The following is a 23340-nucleotide window of genomic DNA, read 5'->3' as shown; positions in this document are numbered from 1 at the left end:
ATACTTTCTATGCATTAATGAGACATCAACTCAAGAATATATGAAAGCAAAAGATTCTCTTTTTTTGTCATGTAGTTACAGATCAAGCTGAAACTATGGATTATATTTTTTAATTATGGTATATCAGATACTGTAAATATTTTTTATATTACTAGAAAGTGTACTAGTAAGATATGTACACTTAAGGTGACAGCTATCAATACATCAAACTGTTATGTGTGGCTTCTGCAAAACTGCAAAAACAAAACAAATATCTCAAAAACAAGATGAATAACCACTCCCTAAATTTTCATTTGTGTTTTTGAATGTGACCCCAAGATAAACACTTCATTTTCATATGGAAAATCACCACTGAATATGTAGTTGTGTCTTTTGCTGAAGTCTACTCATCTGTATGACAGAGGAACAGTGCAGTAGCAGTAATTTGCAACTCAGAATACTAAGAAAGAAATCAAAGGTTACCTTATCTAGCTGAAACTGTAGGGAATTAGGTAGTATATAATTACTTGAGCCAGAAAATATAATTATCAAAGTTACTGATTAAACTATTTTTTGATGTCACATTAATAGAACACTGAAGAGTGAATAACTAAAAAAATTATACTGATTATTGTTTCCAGTAGCAAGGACTGTGATCACTAGGAAAATTCAGGAAAATCTCTAAAATATAGCATCTTGGTCTTTTTAAAATCATTTACAGAATTGAGCACAACTACTATTATTATAGTTATACTCTAATGAGAGTTGTCTATTTCCAGTTTGTAAAATATCTATTGTTTTTTATATTAATGTCTTGCAATTAATACCTTACCAATAGTATCTTGTGGTTGAATAGGTTCTGTGATTTCAGATGGATCACTGATGCCATTTTTATTTGCTGACAACACTCGGAAAACATATGGTTTTCCTTCTGCAAGGTCAAACACTGCATAGCGAGGAGATTTTACTGCAACCTGTGCATTGACTCTTTGCCAACTTCCGCTGCCAACCATGGACTACAAAAAACAACAAAAGAGCCATGAATCATTTCTGTGAACTGTCAAAAATTAAACATATTGCTGTATTGCATCCTGTCATGAATTTATTTAAGAGCTATGAGAGAAGGATCACTCTCAAATGCCTGACTTAAACATATGCAAATTCTCATTGCTGGTGCTTTCCATTACTCTACCAAAAGGTCTGAATAACTCACTGTCTCCTTGCCTGTCTCGACTTCAATACATACACACTTGTACATACAGCCAGCCTTCTTTTAGGGCTGTGACTGTCAACTGTGATTGGCCCCAAAGAATTACTTTCATTCATTATTTCATGTCCTGCAAAACTCACATGAACACACCTAAAGGTTTAGAGTCAAGCAAACAAGCCCTAAATTTTGCAGAAAGATAGGGAGGGAAATGTTACTTTACTCACAGCTTTATTTATTCTGTTGAGTAAGGTCATGTCCCCTAAAAGCATTCATCAAATAAAGTAATTGCTTTTGTGTATTCTCAATACAGCAGCTGAGCTTATCATCACCACAACTGCACATGGAGGAGAGCCAGAAAATCAGTACTCTGAGAGAAGTCTGCTGTCCATTTGATTTCCTACATTAACTATTTAACCAAAAATTAGTCATGGAATCTTTCAGAAATTTCAGTAAAACCCAAGTGCCTAATAAGCAGATTAAAGAAAAATTATTTGGCACATAGGTGCATGCAAATTTTATGTTTATAAAATTTTGGAACAGAAAGTCTGGGAGAAAAATCTGATGGACTGTGAATTTCTTAGACAAGGAGCAGTGTTTCATGGGCACTTGGAAACTACCCTGTATATAATGACACCGACAACAGACAAATAATAATAATGTAAACAGCTGGATTCCATATATCAAAATCTTTCTCATAGGTACTGAACCCAGCTAGTGTTCTCGACAGAAAAATTAAATATAACATCAATTTTAGTTGTAGTAAAAGCTGTAAAATATGAAATAAATATTATTTTGCCATATATTTTACTTCTTGCCATAAAAAAAAAATTATTTCTTCTTTTCACAAAGACTCAGCATCACATTTTGTTCTGCAGTTTGATTTTATTTATCTTTTAAAAAAGTATTTTAAGAAAACATAGAAAACCCATTTCCATTTTGTGTCTCTTGAAGGTTTTACAAATACATTTGTATTCTTCAGGACTGAATCTTCTTCATTTGAAATAAAATAATTAGAAGCTGTTGTAAATTAACAGATGACAGTGGAAAGCTAAAAACAAACATTCACCTATGAACTGACTAAGCTGTTCATATATACCAGTTATTTATGCAAAAATATTTTAGATTCAGGTGTTAATTAGTACAATGAACTTCTTTTATTAATAATAGCCTTTTAGTCCTCATTCTTACTTTCCTTCAGTAAGTCTGGTCTTTAATTGAGACTACTTTTTTCTATCACTGTCACTGCTGTGTACTGTTTCTGGAGCTATATATTTTGTATAAAACAAGCAGATTATGTATCTTTTCCAATTCATTCTTAGAATGAAATTCAGCTAACCAAGTGTAGGTGTCCACTCAATGGAAATCTACCTATGAGCTTTTTATCTGGACTATTTCTGCATAATCTGGAACTAATAAGGTGTTTCCATGACAAGAGCTGGTACAAAAATCCTTACATCAATATTCTTAAAATTTATAGATAAGCGAAGACACATGTAAGTGGGAATAAATGCAAGAAAGGCATTATATTTTGTTGCATAGAAAGAAAAACTAGATACTTATTTCTATGAAAATTTTCCTTACGTCTTTTGAATCCATAAGGCATAGTGGGAGAAATGGTCATGCTTGCTGGAAAATTTAACCAGTGAGTGGCGTTCACTTTACATCAACTTGTTCAACATCCAGCAAGTAATGGATGATGAAGACTGTAGAAATGGCCTATGGAGTTCTTTTGAAGTGGTGGGGTTTTTTGCATGTCTGAGAGAGAAAAGACAAGCTGGGGGGCTGCAAAAAAGAGGAGTGACATGAACAGGACAGGTGGGGAATAAACTGGAGGAATGTGCAGAATTTTAGATGTGCAAAGAAAAAGACTTGCATAGTAAGGGCCTGAGAAAAGGTTGTTACAATATTCATGGTGCAAATTGAACGTGTGGCAGTTTTATGAAGAGGTTTAGTGTTTGTGGATTGGTAAGAGGGTGCATGTGCTAGAGGCATAATTCATAAAAACTAAGTATAGCTCGACCTGTGTTTTAGAGGTCAGGTATGAGGCCCATTTTACCTACTAGGAAAACTTTGTAACAAGTTGCTCTAATCCAATAAAATTTAGAAACACAGTTCAGAGATGGATTTATCTAAATTTTATTCACTTAGGTGGATGAAGAACTAACCTCTCCTACTGTGAACACTGAAGTCCCCTTTCAATTCAAAGAGAGGAGGAAGGCAGCCATGAAGAATACCAGGGACCAGTGAACCTGAGACAGGCATCTGCCTCTTTGCTGACCTTACAGGGGATAAATTGGAAATGTCAGTGTATAGTAGATGCTGCCATTAGCCTGCATAAAGTGAGGATCAAATTATGAGTTACAGTTTATTCCCTGTTCTTCCACAGAACGAACAGAAACTTCCCTTTTTTACAGAGAGACTGAAAACTTAGAATCATGCCTGTAGGATTGTGAAAACTATAGATGTTCCTTTTCTTTTTTTTTTTTTTTTTACTTTACATAATTATTTGTTCTCATTTAGACAGCAGTAAGCAAATAGCATAAGGGAATCCTTTTCTCTGGGTCCTAAATTTCAATGCTCATTAAAATTTACAGTAAGACATTTGATTATCCATGCTTCTCTAATATCCCACTTCCAAATCCTGGAAGACCACAGTTTTATTGCTCATTCTGCAGTTCTGAAAATGGTTTGAGTGTAACTGCACACAGCAATGAAGCACCTTTCAACAGAACACCACTATGCAGTGCAGTACCTTCTCAATGAAATACGTCAGTGGCTCCCTGCCACGGGGAACAGGTGGATCCCAGCTGAGTACAACATATGTTTTGCTGATTTCTGAAGCATGTACATTGGTGGGAGGGCCTGGAATCTGAACATCTCCTGCAAGATTAATAAATGTAGCAAGTGTTAAACAGCAGATTAACTCCTAGGTCAGCATTCAGGGTACAGCTCATCTTTCTGATTCAACTTTCCCACCCTGCACTGCAATGCTCAGCTATTAGGAGCTGTGATATCATCTGTGCAGTTCACCTGATCACTTCAATTAAATTTTGATAAATAAAACTTCAGTATTAATAGTTACTTACTTACTCTTTCGGTAAAGGTCAAATGTGCTCCCTGAAACTCTGTGCATTTGTCACACTTTTTTCTTTGATCACATTTGAATTACTTCAATCTCCTAGTAAAAAGCCTACTCACTATATGCATACATTTTTTGATCAAAGACAGAAGTCTAAAGAGCTATTATGAGAAATTAGAATTTTTAAAAGTAGCTGGAAGGGAAGTACAATAAGAAAAGAAGCTTTAAAACAGAGGAAAGCAGGAAAAGGAGCAGAACCTATTAGCAATATATCCTATAACATAATGGTATTATCAGCTCTATAGTCTAAAGCACTTCTAAAATCTACAAATCAAAGACATAAAAAATATGTCACCAGCCTTCTGATGGCTCCACCACACAGTGTGGCCTGATCAAACCCCTCTCCCCACTCACTCTGCAGAGTTACCAGCAGTGTTAGAGTCAACCTGCCTACCCTGGGCCAGGTAGGAATAACTCAGCTCAGCTTTTCATGGTCCTGCTCACTGACTGCAACATGAGAAAAAGCTGGTTCTGCTGTCCAAGGAATTACAATAGGGTAAAACAGCACCAGATGACAGAGTGACCTGTGATGGATCTCTACACAGGCACAGCTACACAGCCCTGAAGAAGCTTCAACTTGGTAGTAGGTCAGAAATTGCAACTCAGCAGACACCTAAAGATTTTATCTTTATGGCTTGTGATAGAAAAAGAAAAAATCTTTGTTCTTTGAAGGTAAATTTTTCCACTTTTCAGGCTAATAAAAGAGCATATACCCCCTACATGTATGTCTTTAGGAAAGAGAAAAATATTTCAGTAATAACCTCTAAATCATGGCAGGGATATTTTAAATTATTATACATATCTGTAGAATGAACCAGACTCAAAATTTATACATATTATTGATCATATATATTTACTAAAACAAAACCAAGCCTTTTTAAAGCAAATTGACATATCCAATGAAGATTTATTCTCATAGTACTTTATACATTTGATTTCCTACAAACATTTTTTTTCTTTCAGAAAGGTATATGAATCAGCTGAGTTTAATATGAAATTGGTGACACATAGTTAAGAAAATTACAATAATCCTTCACAGCATTAAGATAAAAAGCTTCCAAGTGATTTCAGGTAACAAAACCTCAACATATTTGCTTTCATTCTTGAAAAAACAAAAGCTCCCATACTTTGGAATGATATACCATAGTGGTACAGAATGGTTGCCAGAATGGGACATCAGCCTGCACTAAAAAGGAAAACCATTTTATGATCTGTGAGATTGTTCTTTCAGAAATAGTCTTCAGTCTTGGAGATTAAAGTAGCGATCTACATAAAGAGTGATATTTGAATATTCATACTCTATTAAATATGCACATTCATGTGACAGAAATCCAAATATCATTATTTATGACTATTTCAAAACCAGAAAAAAATCAAACTTTATTCCAAAAGTTGCCAGGGATCTCTCCAATTCTCTTGAGGAAAAACACTACTTAGTCTAAAATCTCAAACTTAATAACCTCAGCATTCAGGTAGATATATTAATTAAAGAATTGAGATGGATTGTGTAAGTTTTTATTAGAATTGCAATAACTTGCTCAGATAGTCAAAATCAGTCTAAAAAAACTATACTTAGCTCCCAGAAAACTAGAAATAGAGGAAATATAGGCAATCAAATGCCCAGTCAAATAGGCAATAAAATGTTCAGCCATTTAACTCAGCTTAGCACTAGTAAAAGCAAAAAGGTGAGAAAATGCTGTCGACATATAAAAGTTTTGATGTTGAGAGTGTGATGTTCTCCATCCTTTTAGACCTCATTCTTCACTTGTGTTCTTTCAACCTTGAAAGTCATAATGTGGCTTTATTTCTTAATATAGAGATTTTACCACTAGATAGATTTCTTTTCAAGTTATGTTTCTAATTATGATGCAAAATTCCTGGAGTATAAGCAGATGGACTGAAATTGCAGAAATGCTACCTACCTTCAAGGTCGTCCTTACTGATCACAATCTTTCGCCCTTCATCCACATGAACAGCTGTTAATCAAAATATTCAATTAGTTTCTCAAACTAGTTCAGTATATTTACAGACCTTGCAAATTATTGCTTGTCACATGTTCAAAAGCCTGTGTACCTCTGTTTCTATAATGTTGTTATTAAATATTTCCCCAGATAGAGTCAACTTGAAGTCATATACTGGTTTATTCACTTTCATGAGAAGACAGGACATGATAAGACAGTACTATTCAAAGATGTGCTAAAAAGCAAGAGTCATAGTTACAGTAGATGGATTTGTTTTTGAGGCAGATTAGTAATCAACTGTATCATGAACTGTATTTTTTTAATAGGAATTAATTGTAAAGCATACACACAGACATAAAACACATGTAAAGGAAACTGTATATTTCAGCTGCATAGGAAACTGCATATTCAGCTCAGATTTCACAGGCAACACTGGGGCAGTGTTTTAAGGTATTCATAATTACTTTAATTCCCCTCTGACCAAAAGGAAGACATGAAACAGAAGGTGTGCAAGTACCTGATCTACAGAATCTGCACAGGGGTTTAGGACAAGGCTAAATCAATAAAACTACTCCCCAGGGTAAGCCAGCTTACTCTATTCATGGAGAAGCTCTCATAACACTACTTTGCAGTCTGTAGTGAGATATTCAATCAAAGGAAGAAATAAACTCTTCTTCTTAGGTTAACTGGGCAAACAGATCTTAATTTTTTAATTTTTTTTTAAAGAAGCCTTGAATAACCTACTTTGTGTTCTCTCCAGGTCAACGGGGTCAAGTGCTGCAACTGGTTCCGAGGCTCGAGAGGGCCGGCTAATGCCAGCGCTGTTCACTGCTCTCACACGGAATACGTAAGACCGTCCCTCTTGAAGACCTGTCACGGGGTACTTGCAGACTTTTACAGGAGCATCATTGCACTGGACCCAGTTTTCCAGACCTACTTCACATCTTGGAATAGCAGAAGACAGCCTTTGTCAGTACCATTCCACAATAAACATGACCCATGCTACCCACACCAGGGCAGAACCACAGAAGTCACCTTCACTAGGCTGAGGAGCTAAACCATACATCTCATTAATGAAAGTTACACATTTTATACACTCTTCTCTGGTCAGAGATCTAATTCCCACTCTGTTCATATTTTTTTCATAATGCAAAGGCCATTTTTCTTCCATGGTTTTTGGCCTTTTCAAATCTATCTGATTCCCTTCTGTTTGGTTCTCTTCCTTGCCATGTAAAGAATAAATTATTCAGTTTCATTCTAATATTCATCTCCACAGAACATGATGCATTTGTAAGATTCACCTAATAATTTTCATTTCTTCTTCGTCATATTTTGTGCCCTTCCCTCCCAAAATGACTGGGCCACAGACTATAAGAGTCATCAAGAAGAAGAGTGATGTTCTCATACTGACTGCTTTGTGTGTACATATATAGTTTGTGTCCTACTAACATAAACTTTTGTGTAGAAGATTCTCTTTTGCCCTGACTGTACCAAGAAAAAGTCATGTCATGACCAAGGGCTCCTTGGCCCTGTAGTGATGCCAGCAACATGTCAAATGGCACATCTGACTAGATTATACACAATATAGGTGAAATACTCCTATGATATATGTACTGCATGAAGCGGATATAGATGGTAGAGTCCCCATGTCTCAAGTTAATTTCCTATTGACTGCCATTCATAAACCTCAATTTTTCCAGTTATTCCCAGACAGTTATCTTTGAATTACACCAAATGACAGGGTAGCAAACAGCAATGATCTGCAAACATTGCTTTTAAGTGCAGAGCAGTACACATTATGAAATCATTTCAGTAAGACTTTGCTGACTGACAGTTTCAGATTCTAAGGATCAGATTATGTGCTCTGGCTACAAGGAGGAGCAAGCATTCACTTCAGTGGAAGAGCAAAACATAAAAAACAGTGCTTGAATCCCCTGCTCGCCAGCTGCCTGCACTGAGCTGAAACCCCAGCAAAGTGCAAAGCTCACAAGAGGACAGAGGCCTGCCAGTCTGATTTAAACTGCCAATTCCCAGGAGTCCAGGCCTTGAGCTCCTGATGTACTACATTTAAGAAATAAATAAAAAGATAATGTAATAACTCCCAGGTTTCAGCTTTTGCAGTATAGAGATTAAAGAGACTAAATCTAATTCAAGATGCCTGTGGATTCTAGCTTTTATAAATTAAATACTGTCAGGGCTCATTCTCTGATGTGCCCACATCCATACTATTGAACATTTTAAGTGTATGATAAAATGTGTCTGCCTGCAAATATTACTTGGAATGGCCTCCAGTCCCTGCTAATTCCCAGACTGTGCCCAGAATTGCCTGTGAAAGTACTAAATCATCTGGGCCAAAAGTTTGCCAGGGAACAATTTTGTAATTTAACACAGTGTGTAACTGAGTTCCAGTGCCAAGTGTCTGTAAAAATATCTCCAAAGAACACACACATTGAAATGATATAATGGTATTTTTTTCTCTTCAGTATATACATATTTCTGGCAATTAACAAAATTAAATAAATGCTAATGGTTACATACTTGTCAACAAAATATCCAATAACGGGGCTCTCACTGGTTGTATTCGGTGGTTTCCAGGTAACAATAACATAGTCTCTGTTAGCATCATGGCATTTAACATCCATTGGTGCCCCTGGTGCTCCTGCGATCAATGCATCAGCATCTGGACCACAAATTAAAATAAATTGGTTTTGACCCCAACTCCTCTGACATACATCAAAAAGTCACAGGGAAGACTTTCAGTTCATTGTGCTACTTGTTTATATGAATGGAAGCCCAAACATTTCATGATGTACTAATTCACTGCAATAATGATTCAGGACCATAATGTCTATATTTTTATACAGATAAAATGTTCAAGGATATTTCTGAGAACAGAAAAGCTTTTTAGGAACCAAACACATCTTAATTTTTGTGAGAATTAAAAGCTTAACTCACCCATGTGTTTTTGATGCTCTATCACACTGAAAGCTGTGACTCAGTGTGTTACCAATCAGACAAGGTACTCAGTAAAAAACATGTAGATCAGGAAAAAAATATCCTAAATAATGAAAAATTTTCAAACTCCTGGAACATTTACATTGCTATGTTTTATTTATAGTCTTAAATATCACCTTTAAGATACCCTTTTGTGGCTTTAGTTTGAGAGATATTGACTAATCTGGACCCACAACTCCTAATAAAATCTCTTAACAGGTAAAGTTCTCTCCCTCCAAAATAAGATTTCTATAACAAAAAAAAAGTCCTGTAGAGAATCTAAATTTATAGAGTCTAATCCCAGTCAGTTGTGAAGTAGTTTGGGCTCAGTATCAGATCACAGCCTACATGAACAAAGGCAAGAGAATGGCCAACAGACAACACTAGAGACTCCAGAAGCCAGGGTCCTGGGCATGCACAGGGATTAAATAGAGTATAAAATGGGCAAGAGAGATACCTAAAACCTACCCATCACTGCAACAAAAACTTCTAAGAAAGTTTTTGTATCTTGGTGGGTGTTTTTCACCTGAATAATGTCTTTCTTGGAATGTAACCTGGACAGAAATAGCTTTAGCAAATTATTTCTAATGAGATCAGGATGCCAGAGTGTCTTGTTCAAGACATACTGCAAAGCTGATGAAGCCCTTGCACTAGTCCTGTGAGGAAGTTGGATTTCAAACCTCTGAAAAAGACATTCACTCCCTCTACCCCACACAAACTGTCTGGATGACACTCCCACAAGGCACATATATTCCAATGTGTTTCCAGGAAGAACAAGGTTTAAAACTAATACAGCTACAGTGGCCTCAGTGGGACTGTTCCAGTTTGTCCAATGTATTTACGAGAGTGAAAGAACTGCTCAACCAGAAATATTTTTATCTTTCCATGAAAAAAATAGAAAACTAAATACTAAGTTCTGCTCACAGGTACATGTAGAAGTTCATTTTTACTTCACTGAGAGCTGTGCATGGAAATGTGATTAAAAGTTCTGACCTTTATTCTATTTTAATACATTTATCTATGTCTCTTGTGAAAACTGTATTTCTTCAGTCAGCTAGTTTCTTACTTTGTTTCTTTTCTCTGGTTAATGACATGGCTATGACTGGTATAGGGGTGGGAATATTTCTTTTGCTTTCTCCTGCACATATCCAGGCACAAGACACAAGAAAGCCCAACAAGGCTCATTCCCAGTGTCCAATCTCTAAAGCCAAAACCATTGCAGTGAGAACTGACTATATGCAAAGATGTTGATTTCCTACTAGGAAAGGAGATGAAAAAGAAATAAACAAGTTGTTTCTTCACAAGCATGGTTTCTCTGGTTCTCCAGGAAACAAAATGTCCTCAGGAGCATGCTCCTCTTGAAGCTCCCCATTCATGTAAGGTGACTGCTTTTTAGTACAGGCTACTATATACAAATAAATTACTATGAAATTCCACAGGGCTAAATTTCTTTCATACTTCAGTTATTACATGGGATTTTTTCATAAAACTAAACGGTATAATGTTTTTTAATTTCTCCTCAAGAACTAGGTTAAAAGTTTACCTCTTACAAACAGGTATGCACTGCATTCACTGATTCCACCTCTTGAAACCATGCGCAGGGTGTATAAACCTTCGTCATCTTTGTTCAGATGAGTAAAGGAAAGAGCTGCCTGGCCTTCTCCAAAATACAGCTTTGTCCACTTGGAGTCCTTTAGCAACACATCTGGAAGAGAAGACCCATCAGACATGTTACTGTGCTGCTAGAACAACCTGCATCCTAGAGCAGTTCTCTACCAACCAGGGACACAGATTAATACTTATGCCAGTTTTATTCAGGATGGTAGTGCTTTGGATGTCATGAAAATTCTACAGAGAGTAAGTTGCATCTCTCTAAAATTATTCGAGCACTGACTTTTAGAAAACATGAGGTCTAGTAACACACTATGCAGTGCCAACAAAATTCCTATCACTATTCTTTTTAATACAAAAATGTTACTTACATTTAGAAATATTGACATGAAAACCTGCCATACCCTATAATGAATGTAGGGTGGGACCTCTTTTCAGTTTTAATAAGTTTTGCTTCCTGTTCAGGTCAAATGTCAGTTTACTCAATTTTTCCTTCCAAATTTAAAAAAAATATATTCCAGTTTAATCTGAAAACTGCTATAAATATACACCAAACTTAAATCTTCAGGGCATGCCTGTTGAGCATTGAATTAAACTAAATTTAAACCTCTCAAAGGTGAGAGGTGGTGACCCATGATTAATGCACATTAATCTGATTGCCTAGTGAAACCAGAGCAAAAGAGTGAACAAGATGTTTTATGCTAGGCAAGGGGCTTTCTCATATCATCCTTTTAAATAACTGATTGGATTATTTTTACAAATTTATTGTAATCAATGCAGCAGAACTGTATTTAAAAGATCTGAATATCTAAGAATGTTCATTATTCTACAGCTTAATAGATTTTGGAGCCAACACTCAAACATTTGCAAAGGAAGCTGTGTTCTCACCTACCACCTGAGTTTCATAAGTAGGAATACAACATGACACACATTGTGATAATAAAGCTTGTGGAAGACACACACTACTAAATCTTGCAGCAGTAAATTGCATAATCAGCTAAGCATGTAGTAGTTTTATGAGAAGCACACAAACTAAATTCAATCACTTTCCTTCCCATGAGATCCTTAGTTATGAGATCCTTACCTAGAAAACCTGAGTGTCCCCTTTCTGTCATGCCTGCCACAATGGTACTCAGACTTTGTGTAGAGAGACATGATGTACTTTAAATTAAATCAGAAAATATCTTCACCTAGAAACTTTAACCAATGCATGAGCCCTGCAGAAAATCCTAAGCATAAAAATATTGATTAACCAGCATCTCTGAAAAGCTGGTCACTTATTTAGACTCAAAGTTTCAGTGGATTGGTAGCCACCATAGTTTGAATATATAGAAATTGTAGGCAAGCCTGTTATGCTACTAAGGCCAGAATCCCCCATTTTCATTCTTTATGTGTACCTGATAGCAGAAATTGAGGAGGCAGTTGTGTTTGGTAAGAGCAGAAAAACTTCTCTTCCCCACACAAGGACAAAGATCCACCAGAAACTAACAGAAGCCTGCTCTTTTCTAATGCAGTCTGGATGAATGATTTTGTAGGCAAGACAATTAGAAAAGTTTGGACTTTAAATATTTAAAACATATTTTAAAGTTCTAATAGAACAAGTATTTATAAACCTGCCACCACAATAATATCACAATTACAAGTTCTCACTCTTCACAGCCTATTCACATGTTGTGCTCTGCTATTTTTCCCAGAATTTACTTGCAGAAGACTAATCCTCAGAAGCAGTGTGTCTCAACTCTCACATGCTGTTTATAATATGTTAGATAATTTTCCTAATACATGGCTCTGATTCAAATTCATACAAAGAGTGGGGAACTACTATATACTAAAATTTATTTTCATAATGTATATTTGTTCTGCTGAAATTTTAGCTAGATTCTTCACTCCATGGTTTTTCCTTCTGAAGTCAATTAATTTATTCTAGATCACAGTATAAATGGCTGCAGAATGCTGGTACATAAAGATTTGTAGTGTTTATATTACTTTAGAGATCAATAATGGAAAACTCCTATTATCAGCTGAAGTGATGTCCAGATTAGATAAACACTCCTGAAGCACTATTTTGATTTTGTTCTTTCAGCATCTTGAGTGGTTCTTTCAGTATACTAAGTTGTTCTAAGTGGGCCATGAATAAGAGACATCATATTCATGTTTGTGAAATCCCAAATCAATACAGAGGATTTCATTGAGCTGACTTATATGCCCCTAGGAATCTACCAGATACCCTCAGTAAGGCTCCCTAATGTGAAGCTTATTTATGCTAGATAAACACATACTTCTCCTGTGCATAATTATAAGTACATCATACGTACCCATCTCAGGGCTTTAGTTGCTATTATTTGATTAACACAAACTGAAAAATTTTAGAAAGAGTACTGTTGGAATGAAGGAAATAGAAACCCCTCTGAGTCCCTCAAAGAGAGAAAGGAATGCAGTGATTGAATTGGAACCTTTAGAGAAACTGGAATATATTAAGCCACACAGACATGAAGTAGGAGTGTAAGTTTCAGTTTTAAGTAAGTAGAAATATATCTTAAGTGCCTTAAGAGACTGTGTTAACTAGTAAAAAGCCTTAAAGCCTAGCTTAAAGTTCAGTAGTGTTACCATTCACAAAATTAACTAAGCTCCAGACATAACGAAAACATAGCAGAACATTTCTTGCATTTCTAGATAGAACAGATTTGCATGAGCAGACAGAACTATATGTGTAGATTTTGTGTAAGAACTGACACTACCTTCGCACATTAGAATTAAGCTCAGATAGGTGTAGGAAGAATGTTTTAGAATTGTGGTTTTAGCTGACTGGATGATTTATGAATAAAATCCCTCTGCATTGGGATGCAAAGGAGGTGGTAGTAACTTCTGCTAGCTGCTACTGCTTCTGCTGCTTCTGCTTGGAACATCAGGACTCTATGCCAGAAAGCTTTTAGCACGGATTTTAATACTCTCAACTCTTCGCCTTTGAGGCTGATGTATTCATGTAATAAACAACTTCACAACAACCAACAACTGCTCCTGTCTCCTCAAAGACCCAAGACCCACTCATAATTCCACAGAGTACAGACTTAATGCAAGAATAGAATTAATATTAGCTCTCTAAAGAACCAGAATGTCTAAAGCACATGATGTTGGACAAGTTATTAATTTCTCAATGCTTATACTTATGCATTGCCTCCAGCTCTCAAGGGACTCAACACAGGGAACTGTAGCACATAACGAAGGTTCATAGTGCATGAACTCCTGCTGTGTCTGGGAAAAGTTCTGCCAGTTAATGAACCTGTACACCTCTTGGAAATATTGTGATCCACATACTTGTAATGAAGGAAAAATCTAAGCTTGTTTGTAACATCCTATTTCACGTAACAAAAGCAGAATGATGCGATGAACACCTATCTGACTCCCTAACAAAAATCTATTGGGTTAAAACAGACCAAGTTTTCATCTCAGGTTTTCACAGGTAAGTTAAACAAGGGGAGAAAGAGCATAGTATTGTTATGTATCAAGAAGGAATTATCTCGTCATTATGAAAGAACAAAGAGAAAGAGTCATGAGCTTTGGTTCATAGTGCAAGAAAATTTGATGTCCAATGAAAAGTGGAACAATACTCTGCATTCCTTGAAAATTAGAAGTTCTTAGCTGCAGTTTCAAATTAAGAATTTGAGATATTTAGCACCTTAAGAAATTGTGCCAAATAAGAAACAAAGTAAAGGGTATCCTTGAAAATGATGGTTCATCTGAGAATGAAGTGAGAGTTTATTTACAGTTATTAAAAATCCTGAAGCATATAGCAAAATTCCTGTACGCTTCAATGGGAAAAGAATCTGAATTAAAGGATCAGCCTTAGATTTTAGATTATTCACCAAACAGAAAAAGCCATTTTTATTATCTCATATTTTTTATTTTAGTGACATCTAATAGTTCCTCACAAGGAAATATCCACAATGACAGAAAAATAGGAATGAAAAATTAAGTAGTAGTTTGTTCCCTGAAGAATCAGATATGAATCTATGTAAATAAACTATGATGCACATGAAACAAAAGGCATAACAAGAAGTAACAAAATAGTTCTTTTTCTGATTTTTGTAATCTTGAATTTTCTTGACTACCTTATTAATCTTACTGTCATTTCTTAGTTTATTCATCACATTTTGTCCACTATGGAAATTTTTGCCAATTTTTTGGGACCAGTCCAAACACCAGTCGTGGAAGACCACCATTCTCAAATGTTGTCTGTGGTCCCTTTGGGGAAAAGTTTAACCATTCAAAAATAACCTAGGCTTTCCTTAAATCCTCAGGTAGAATAATTACTTTAGAGTCCTACACAGATTGTGGTTGGTGAAAAGTGGTGGAATAAATACCTACAACAGGCTGCTATCCTAAGCTCTAAGTAGATAGTTTTATGTTTCAAAACCCTTCTCTGCTGCAGTGAACAAACACTACTCATTCAGGGTTTATGTACCACCAGTACACCCCAGTATATAAGTTTAGTGATGTTATTTTGAGTGCTTCATGGTAAGACTGTTTCACCTGGCATAACATAGGTTTTCACAGACAAAAGAGGCAAGATAAGAAACCTACTAACATGGCACATAAACAGCAGAGCAAACATATCTGTATCAGTCCTGGCTTCTATAAGTATTGCCTAACTATACATTGATGTGATTTTAATATAAAATTCACAATAAATGCTGGAGCAAGATTAAAGTGGAGAGCCATACCTCAGTACTTCAAACTTTAATTTACTGCCCTGTGAGTACCCTTCAGCTCTGTGGTCACAGTATTCAACTATGAGTCATTGTGAAATCTAAGAACTGGCTTTGGATCTCTTCCAAGTAAATGTTCTAACTATTGTACTATCACAATATGAGGTTACCTCCTGCTGCTATTGATGTGTGCTCAAGAAAATGTTGATCAAGTCACTTAATTGAGAGTGCAGGACTATAAATTCTAACTAGAGATATTTCTTTTTCTCTGTTCCAAATTCAATTCTGAGAATATGATGCTCTAATCCTGACCTGTATCCTCAATGTCTCACCAGCATTTTCCAGGTAGATTCTATTCAATGTAATAACTTACCATCTCTGTACCACTCAGCACGAGGTCGTAGTCTTTTCAACTCTGGAGTGATCAACATAGAACACTTCAAGGTCAGTGTTTCACCTTCAGTTGCAAAAGTGACTCCAAACTTCTCCAGAAACTGGACATCAATGTGGGTGAAGCAAACATCATATGACAGGGGCACTATGCATGAGAAAATGAAAGCGTTCTTGAGTACAAGTGTTGGGAAGGATGAAAGTTTGACAAGAAAGTCTCACAAATATGTATGCTTAGCAGAAAGATTTTTGAATGTAGAAGCTGAGGAAGGAATAGAGATAGAAGCAAGTTTTGATATAGAAGAAAAGAATTGCTGAGCCAGTCTTACTGGATAACCAAGGAGGCAAAGGGTATGTTAGTTAGAAGGGGGTTTTTATGACTTAGAGCAAAGGATAAACCCACCTCAAACAAGAAGATGTTTTTACCAAGCAGAAAGATAGCACAGGCAAACAAGTCAGCAAATGTTGCAAGTAGAAAAAAGGTCTCAGAATTTTCCACTGCAAGAAAACTGAAGAACAACTTCTAGCTTAAACTGTTATGTACTAACCTTTAGTGATTGGAGAATACTAACATGAATATGGTAATTGTATTAGTTATGATAGGCTATAGATAAAAGTTAAGGTATAGATTGGTTCTACTGTATTAAGATGCTCAGGAGAGAAAAGTATATAATGCATTTGTAACCTAAACTCAGGGTCTCCAGGCCTGCCTGCAGCTGCAGCTGACAGCTCTAGGCTCAGGCTCTGTCGCCCACGACCCTGGAACATCTTGCATGCAATAAACTGCGTTTTGGAAGAGCCGCCTGGAGTCCCGCATCTCTCATTTAGGCTCTTACAGTGGCGCCCACGTTTTAGTTGGCAAACTCGGACTTATTAGCAGTAAGAGACCTCTCGGTGAACTCAGTAAAAAGCGGCCGCACGGATTAGGCACCTGAAACGAGGGTGACCGGGGCCCGGACAGAAGCTGCTGCTGGACAGTGCCTGGATCGGAGCCTCTATATACAGCGCCTGCTGCATAGCTGGACAGCAGGTGAGCACCGGGAATAATGGGGCAGAATAAGTCTGTTCCTCGGAGAGATGTGTATCAGCATTTAAAATCATTAGTTAAATCAAGTCCAAAATCCTTGCCTAAGCGAGAGCTCAAAGAGCTTTTTAAATGGACTATAACTCGTATCCCAAATGCTGACTCTGAAGCCTTCTATACCAGACACTTTTGGGAATCCGTGGGGGTTAAATTATACAATGCTATCTCTCGGCGCGATAAAACAGCAGCGAAAGTTCTCCCCGCTTGCCGAGTCCTTGTCGAAATCTTCGCCGCGAATGCCCCACCGCGGAGCCCCTGCCCCTGCCCCGTTCCACCCGCACCCTCGCAGCCGCGTCCCTCCGAGCAGGCCCAGCCGGCCTCTCCAACCGCGAGGAAAGGGGAGGAGGGGGAGAAGAAAACACCAGCTGCCCATGCAGCAGGAGAGGCAGATGAAACTAACGATATCTCGGAGAGAGAGGGGAATTGCTTTATTCCAAAGCCAGGAAACCCCGAGAACCAAGTAGAAATGTTTCCAAATAACGCCAGGGCTTGCCCCGGGAATGGAGATTTTTCAACCCAGAAAGAAATACCTAGCCCCGGGAATTCTCCGGCGCTGCTTCCTGGTTCGGAAGAATCCCCACAGGGATCAGATTTCCAGCAGCCCGGCAGTCCTAGAATGGGGGTTCCCATCCCCCCTCACGAAATTAAAGAACCAGTTTTACACAAGAGCATCCTCCACGGCCCGGCACCTGTACCAGTGCAGCAGGACCGGCGTGGGCTCCATGCCCAAGGTGCCCTGGAGCCGGGAGCCCTGCGGGGTCCGGCCAGGCCACTCCAGCCGCGGCTCGGGCACCGCGGCCCGCCGGGTGCTGCCCGCGATCGAGGCACCCAGGGAGGTCGAAAAGGACCAAGACGAGAGCCAGAAGATGACTCCGCAGAGGCAGCGGGACCTGCATCTCATCGCTGCGCAGGTCGCCACTGGCACCAACAACCACTGAGGGAGCCAAAAAATCATCCCCCAGATCTCCTACTCCTAAAACTAGCAAAGCTTTGGAGAACATTGCCGATGTTCTGCAAAATAGACAAGCTCATCGCTATATTCCACGTAAACCTTTTTTCCTTGCAGTTCTAGGAGAAACGCTGAGACAGTATGGCCTCATTTTCCAATGGGATTCCTCTCAAAATGATCCTTTGTTACTAATTGAATGGGTTTTTCTTTCTTACAGGCCACCCAAGACAATCTTCACATCTTTAGAGATGATTTCTCAAATTATCATTAAGGGCAGAGCAAAGCTTCTTTCAATAGCAGGTTGCGAATTTGAAATAATCTATTTGCCTATGATTAAATCGTATTTTGATTGGGCCATGCAAAAATCAGAAGATTTGCTCTATGCCTTGTTAGATTTTCCAGGTGTTTGCTCCATTCATTACCCAGCACACAAACTGATCAAAGCTAAATTGTGCTACAAAGAGAAACCCCTTATCAGTGAAGAACCTTTAGATGCAGTTACTCTTTTCACTGATGGGTCAGGACAAACACACAAAGCAGTGATTACATGGCAAAATAAAAACACTAAATCTTGGGAGCAAGATGTTCAAAAAGTTGAGGGTTCTCCTCAGATTGTTGAATTGGCTGCAGTTGTAAGAGCATTTCAGCTCTTTCCAGAGCCCTTTAACTTAGTCACTGATTCAGCATATGTTGCTAATGTTGTTAAGAGAATTGAAGGGTCTGTTTTAAAAAATGTTAGCAATGACACATTGTGTCTTTGGCTTACCTGTCTTTATCAAATTTTGTTACACAGAACTAATCCTTACTTTGTTGCTCACATTAGAGCTCACTCTGGTCTCCCAGGATTTATGGCAGAAGGGAATGCACGAGCTGATGCATTGGCATCAGCAGCGTGTGAAGAGGAAACTGAAGGAGACATTAAAGATTGCACTTCTGTGCTTCCTGCAGCTACCTTACCTAACATTGTTGAACAAGCTAAATTGAGTCATGCTTTTTTTCACCAAAATGCACAGGCGCTCAGACGAGATTTTCACATCTCCCTAGAGCAGGCACAAGCCATTGTACGGGCTTGCTCTGACTGCCAGCTTGTTCAGCCTATCCCTTCTACGGGAGCAACCAACCCAAGGGGGTTGGAAAGTTTGCAAAAGTGGCAAACAGATGTCACAAAGTACCCTTCTTTTGGGAAATTTAAAAATATCCATGTCTCTATTGATACATTTTCAAAAGCAGTTTTTGCGTCTGTACATACAGGAGAAACAGCTAAGCATGTTTGCCAGCATTTTTCACAAGCATTTTCTTCATTAGGTGTCCCTCAAGAAATCAAAACTGATAATGGTCCTTCATATGCTTCACAAGAATTGGCCACATTTTTAAATGACTGGGGTGTTCACCATACATTTGGTATTCCCTATTCTCCTACAGGTCAGGGAATGGTAGAAAGAACACATCAAACTCTAAAACACATTTTAGATCAACAAAAAGGGGGGGGAGTCCAGGATGCACCTCAAAGAAAGTTGAATAAGGCTTTGTACGTTTACAACTTTTTGAATAGCTCTGCAGAAGAGCCAGATCCTCCCATTTACAGACATTTCAAGAACAACAAAAAAGCAAAACTCAAGGAACACCCTCCAGTTTTAATTAAAAATCTAGAATCAGGAAAAATAGAGGGACCATTTGATCTTATTACATGGGGCAAGGGGTTTGCGTGTGTTTCTACAGATACAGGACTCAAGTGGATTCCAGCAAAGAACGTGAAACCGTACCACCCCTCAAAGCCCGTGGACGCTTCCGCACCAGCCAGTGACCCTGCGAGTGGAAGCCGAGAGACAGGCACGCAAACGTGATCTACGCGGGATCACCCAGAGAAAACTGTCTGCCAGAAACTGTTCAAGAAGAGAATGGAGTTGTATTATAATTTGCGCGGGTGTATGTTACTTTTAACCTCTTGTTTTTATCTTTGCAGTGAAGCTTTACCTGTAACTCAACCAAAAACAAATGTTTGGGTTTCTTTAGCCAAGTCCGCAGGCTCTGACACAATTTGCTTATCTAACACTAGCCCTGATAAACCTTTTTCAACTTGTTTAGTTGGAGTGCCTTTCCCAGAAGGTTTTGATAATGTTACTTTTGAGAAATATTGGCCATATGATGATCACCACACTTCTCCAACTCCTAGCCCAAGACACCAAACTTATATTGATAATTTTAAAGTTGATAAATCTGATCTTCAAGAATTAGAAATTTTAGGCTCATTAACTATGGACACTTGTTATTTGTTTCATTTTATAGGACAAAATGGGCCACATTTAAATGTTACTCCTTATCACCCAGTTTACAACAATATGACTTCTTGGTGTAATCAAACTAAGCTTCTTATATATTATGAACCTTATGCAGATCGTTTTAACAAACTTCCAATTTGATTTCCTAAAGGAATTTGGCTCATATGTGGAGACAGGGCTTGGCAGGGTATTCCCTCAAAACTAGACGGCGGCCCTTGTGCCCTGGGACAACTTACAGTAATTGCTCCCAGTATCAAAAAAGCAATGAAAAAGAAAAATAGAAAAATAAGATCCTCCTTAGGGCATCATTATGAGAGCAACTGTGATAGTGAGTTTCACCCTTGGAACTCTGGAAATTCAATTGTTACAAGCATTTTTTTACCTCAATTAAGTTCTGCAATTGCACTAAAACAGTTAAACAAATTAGGGTGTTGGCTCAGTAAAGAAGTGAATGCCACCTCTACAATAATTAGTGATTTGCTGACAGATGAGGAAGCAGTCAGACATGCCACTTGACAAAACAGAGCTGCTATTGACTTTCTTTTACTAGCACATGGACATGGTTGTGAAGATTTTGAAGGATTGTGTTGTATGAATTTGTCTGATCATTCTGCTTCTATTCATAAACAGCTGCAAAACTTAAGAGATTTAGCTAACCAAATTACAACAGATAAATCATCTTGGTTAGACAATTTGTTTGATGGCTGGAGCTTTGCACCTTGGCTGAAGGAACTTTGTAAGTTAGGCTTGATTGTGTTGGTGGTGATAATTACAATTATGTTAGTAGTACCCTGTGCACTTCAGTGTGTGCAGAGAATGATGAATAAGACAGTTTCTAGCATCTTTGTTGTTCATCAGAACGGGGGAGATGTTGGGAAGGATGAAAGTTTGACAAGAAAGTCTCACAAATATGTATGCTTAGCAGAAAGATTTTTGAATGTAGAAGCTGAGGAAGGAATAGAGATAGAAGCAAGTTTTGATATAGAAGAAAAGAATTGCTGAGCCAGTCTTACTGGATAACCAAGGAGGCAAAGGGTATGTTAGTTAGAAGGGGGTTTTTATGACTTAGAGCAAAGGATAAACCCACCTCAAACAAGAAGATGTTTTTACCAAGCAGAAAGATAGCACAGGCAAACAAGTCAGCAAATGTTGCAAGTAGAAAAAAGGTCTCAGAATTTTCCACTGCAAGAAAACTGAAGAACAACTTCTAGCTTAAACTGTTATGTACTAACCTTTAGTGATTGGAGAATACTAACATGAATATGGTAATTGTATTAGTTATGATAGGCTATAGATAAAAGTTAAGGTATAGATTGGTTCTACTGTATTAAGATGCTCAGGAGAGAAAAGTATATAATGCATTTGTAACCTAAACTCAGGGTCTCCAGGCCTGCCTGCAGCTGCAGCTGACAGCTGTAGGCTCAGGCTCTGTCGCCCACGACCCTGGACTGCTCTAACATCTTGCATGCAATAAACTGGATGTTGGAAGAGCCGCCTGGAGTCCCGCATCTCTCATTTAGGCTCTTACATACAAGTAAATTGTATTTGACACAGATTAGTGTCTGATCTGAGCAGGAGATGGAGTTTTCTGTTATATTGTATGTTGATCTAGAAATTCGACTGGGTAAGCAAGAGCATCTGGACAGCTCCTACTGTAACTCAGTGCTTAGAAAGCAAAGTCAGAAGAAGCAAGTTGTATCCAGTTTTCTCATCTGTAAAACATTGCCCTGACAAGAGGACATAAATTATCTAAGCAAATAGAAGAAAATGGCTTACAGTGGAAGGGCATTATTGCAGCTGGGTGAGGCTCTTCCTCCTCTCTGAACCCTATGAATAAACATACAAGAAACATTCAATTACATGAGCAGTATATTTATTTATTTATTGTTTTAAATATAAAGTAGGACTTACTTCGCACAATCACAGCACAATTAGTTGATGCCTGACCATGGACATTTGTTGCAACTGCTGAATAGGTTGCAGAATCATCGAAGTCAGCTCTGAAAAGGGGAAGGAGAAAAACAGATGTCTCTTTAAGCAAATAAAAACTCTCTTCATGATTGCTATTGCAAGCCAAACTATGTCAACCATAAGGAAAGTGTATAAAGCTCTGTACTGGTAGGGAAAATGTAGAAAGCTCTTTGCTGTCTACACAGTGCAAGACATCCATGAAAGACAATCAGAAAGCTGCTACTGTTTTTAACTGCAGTTTTATCTCAGCTTAGTGTGCAGGCTGCATTAACTTTAGCAAACTGGAAATGACCTTTAGAGAATGATCAAAAGGAGATAGCTGGACAATGCCAGTCTGGTTATTCCCTTTCTGTATGTAACCTTTTTTAATTCATCTTGCCTTTCTGCCATGTTTTAGAAGCAAGACACAGAATAAAAGTACATGCCTTGCTTGCTAAAATTGTGCCTTCTATGGCTATTCCCATCTGGCAGACACTGTTACATCTCAATCCAGTAAAATGATAAAAAATCAGGAACACTGCTCAAAATTGTTTATGTGCATACATGGCTTGGTTTGTTTTATTTTTTAGTGAGAAAAAAATTCATTAGGCAAGGACAGCATAAACAAATCTAAAGCAAAAAATAGTAACTTGGTGCAAAGCACTGACAGATTGTCTCACTTAATACATCCTTCCTTGAAGTTCCATGAACATATATATGACCAGTTGTTAAGGTATAGGTACAAACCTTGATGCCCCAGTTCTTTTCTTATTTAAAATGGAGTCCATCAGGAATAGTTCATTTAATATTAAATTTAATGGAGGCTACCCAAAAGTTTTCAACTATGAGATACAATATTGTATCCATTTAGCTTCCTCTCAGAAGAGCAAATTTGTGCCTTCTTGGCAACTGAAAAGTGATGAAACTCTGATTGCACTTGTCCTCTAAGAGGTCATATATCCCAGATGTGGGAGAAGGAATATGTAAGGGTGTTTTATGGAAATTGCAAAACAGGATGCCAATTTTGGAGTATGTAGCAGCTGTCACAGACCCATCAGACACCTATTTTTCACTTCTTGCGTATGTTC

At 37.8% G+C, this 23340-nt stretch overlaps 1 protein-coding gene across 5 annotated transcripts in view; it reads right to left on the bottom strand.

Moving 5' to 3' along the window:
• The window catches only part of MYOM2 (myomesin 2), a 113354-nt gene that overhangs the window by 38094 nt on the left and 51920 nt on the right, over positions 1-23340 (bottom strand). For all 5 annotated transcript variants that reach the window (XM_064412109.1, XM_064412110.1, XM_064412111.1 and 2 more), the window contains 9 exons: positions 22214-22302; positions 22079-22129; positions 15974-16138; positions 10827-10988; positions 8828-8969; positions 7034-7233; positions 6251-6304; positions 3942-4069; positions 812-995 (listed from right to left, as the gene is read on the bottom strand). In XM_064412109.1, coding sequence (XP_064268179.1) covers positions 812-995; positions 3942-4069; positions 6251-6304; positions 7034-7233; positions 8828-8969; positions 10827-10988; positions 15974-16138; positions 22079-22129; positions 22214-22302 — 1175 coding nt within the window. The remainder of the gene's footprint in view (positions 1-811; positions 996-3941; positions 4070-6250; positions 6305-7033; positions 7234-8827; positions 8970-10826; positions 10989-15973; positions 16139-22078; positions 22130-22213; positions 22303-23340) is intronic.

The sequence above is a fragment of the Passer domesticus genome, chromosome 3 (assembly GCF_036417665.1).
Source record: "Passer domesticus isolate bPasDom1 chromosome 3, bPasDom1.hap1, whole genome shotgun sequence".
In the NCBI taxonomy this organism is placed as follows: Eukaryota; Metazoa; Chordata; class Aves; order Passeriformes; family Passeridae; genus Passer; species Passer domesticus.
Note: the sequence above shows the minus strand (reverse complement) of the source record. Positions and strands in the feature narration are given on the sequence as shown.